This window comes from Sinocyclocheilus grahami, unplaced genomic scaffold (genome assembly GCF_001515645.1).
Source record: "Sinocyclocheilus grahami isolate Dianchi unplaced genomic scaffold, SAMN03320097.WGS_v1.1 scaffold519.1, whole genome shotgun sequence".
Classification (NCBI taxonomy): domain Eukaryota; kingdom Metazoa; phylum Chordata; class Actinopteri; order Cypriniformes; family Cyprinidae; genus Sinocyclocheilus; species Sinocyclocheilus grahami.
The window spans coordinates 1,565-3,995 of record NW_015505698.1 but is presented as its reverse complement, the minus strand read 5'-3'; the positions used below and the strand labels follow the sequence as shown (position 1 = coordinate 3,995).

Here is a 2,431-nt window from a genome sequence, read left to right as displayed (position 1 = left end):
ACAGTATTTAGAAAAGAACAAATTTGTATCGTGAAAAGCACTGTACAAATAAACTTGACAAGCCAAAACAAATTAATTTAGGCTAAAACGAAACTGAAACCAACGTTGGGTCTCTCATTCGACACAAAATCAAATGTTTTTTTCCATATGTTTGACTGATTGTATTTTATTGTGATAATAAACAGGCTGCATTGTCAAGGTAGCACAGCTTAACTGTGTGTGCATGCTGCGCCGGCGCAATCACTTGAGTTTTTTCCTTCTAACAGTGGACGCAATTACTCCTTTTAGTCATAAAGATAATCGGAATTGTAAAAGGTTTGCCTTTATTTGTGTACATTCACAATAAAAACAAATCTTTGTGCTTTTGTAAAATAAGCCTAAAGAAAAATAGGACGCCGCTTTCTGCCGTCTTGGTTTCCTTTCGCGCAGCACAACAATGAACCGAAACTCTGCATACTAGGCTACTTATTGCACAGTTTTTCTTTCGTTTTCTCGTATAGGCCTATTTATTATTATATGCCCATTTATTTATATATTATATATATATATATATATATAGCCTAGCTTTATTATGTTTTTCTCTGCTGGCAGAAGCGCTGCAGGTGCGTGATGTGTGTGATATGAAGACCGTGAATCCTCATATAGCCTAGCTTTATGCTTTTTACGCATGTAAAATTAATCCCTGGGAAACAAATGTTAGTATTTTTAACGGTTCACAGACACTTATCCTTTCTAATTTAATTAAATTCTAATTTAAAATAATCTTGTCGGTTAACGGTTAATAATCGGTTAACGAGCGTCGGTTAAGAAAAATAACCGAAATGAACAGACAGTCGATTCACATCGAGTCCTGATCACCGTCTGGGTTTCTGACTATATGTTATCCTTTACGAAAGTATTCTCATATAATCAAAATGTAACGTTACAATGATGGTTTGCCTGCATGTACAACCACAGCAAGTGACCAAAATTTGTTTTTGACTACCTTTATGCACATCCACCACATGAAAAAACAAGCAGGGCAATTAATCTTACTGGGAAAAAAAACAAATATGTACATCACACCCAGTGTTAGTGAGCAATTGAGTACGACATGTTGAGCTCCATTCTTCAACCAGAGCAGGTCTGGCAACATACCATTTCTGTCATTCCTCAAATAAGCGAAATTATAAAGTGACAGTAGAGAACATTCCTGGCACAAGAGATTGATATGACACATTTGGGGGGGGGTTTGGAGGAGTTTGGTAGGAAACTTCTCTTCCTACCAAACTCCACAAGGTCCATTACCTCATCAAAGCCAGCATCCTGCAGCTCTTGCAGCATGTGTCTGTTGATATCTGCAGCGTGTCCGCTAGAGGTAGTTTCATTAGCAAATGGCATGAGTGACCTGCGGATCTCCTGCAGTGCTCTGTGATGGTGGGGGGTCCTGGGGTTGTTGCTCCGCCCTTGTTGTCTGGGATCATCTGGCGGGCCCTTCCCGACGCTCACGTCGGTTTTGGGAGCATCTGGCGGCCGGGAGAGGTTCCGCAAGCTCTCTCGGATCTCCTGCAGCATTTGTTGACTATTGCCACTGTAGTTGCTCGCAGGGAACGTCTTGGGTCGCATTTGTCTGTATCCCTCGGGTTTCTCGCCCCTCTTCATGTAAAAACATATGTTAAGTGCCAAGGTGGTGATGAAGAGACTTCTGGGTGGAAGAGTGAAACTGTCTGGATTTTCAATGTTTCACCTGCACATTAAAGTGCATCAGTAAACATGCATAAGTGTTATACAGAAGCATTGTTATAAACATTACTATAACTTCAACTGCATATCTAAAGCTTGTAATAACTACCTGGAAATCCTCAAAAAATAATAATTAAGCCTTTTTTTTTTTTAAATCACGTGTTTCTACATTAGTTTTTAGTCATGTAGACAGTTCAAAACAGCATTTAGTTTAGTGGTGGGTCTCGATTTGTTTTCATGTCTAAAGCTGCCTACACCACTAACATTTAAGACTCAATAAAAAAGCTTGTTGACACCAATGATTGTTAAAGGGGTCATATGATGCGATTTCAATTGTTCCTTTCTCTTTGGAGTGTTACAAGCTCTTGGTGCATAAAGAAGATCTGTAAAGTTGCAAAGACTAAAGTCTCAAATCCAAAGAGATATTCTTTATAAAAGTTAAGAGTCAGCCACGCCTACCTAAAACGGCTCGTTCTAACACGCCCCCACATATCTACATCACTATGTGGGAAGATTTGCATAACGCTGCCCAAATGTTCACGCAAAGAAAGGCGGCGTAACTTTTAGTCTCGCTGTAGTATTGTTGCTGCCGCCGCCATGTCGTGAAGACGCTGTGTGTTTCGTTGTGAAAGCTACTTTGTTTGGCCTTTCAAAAGAGGACGATATCCGCTTCGTCATGCCTAGAGCTGATCCGTGCTGGTCACTGAGG

General features: G+C 40.1%; 1 protein-coding gene across 1 annotated transcript in view; it reads right to left on the bottom strand.

Moving 5' to 3' along the window:
- LOC107554921 (serine/threonine-protein kinase LATS1-like) overlaps positions 1-2,431 on the bottom strand; it is a 20,808-nt gene that overhangs the window by 17,294 nt on the left and 1,083 nt on the right. The window contains 1 exon segment of the mRNA XM_016237580.1: positions 1,276-1,726. Within this exon segment, the coding sequence (XP_016093066.1) occupies positions 1,276-1,641 (366 nt within the window). The 5' untranslated portion in view covers positions 1,642-1,726.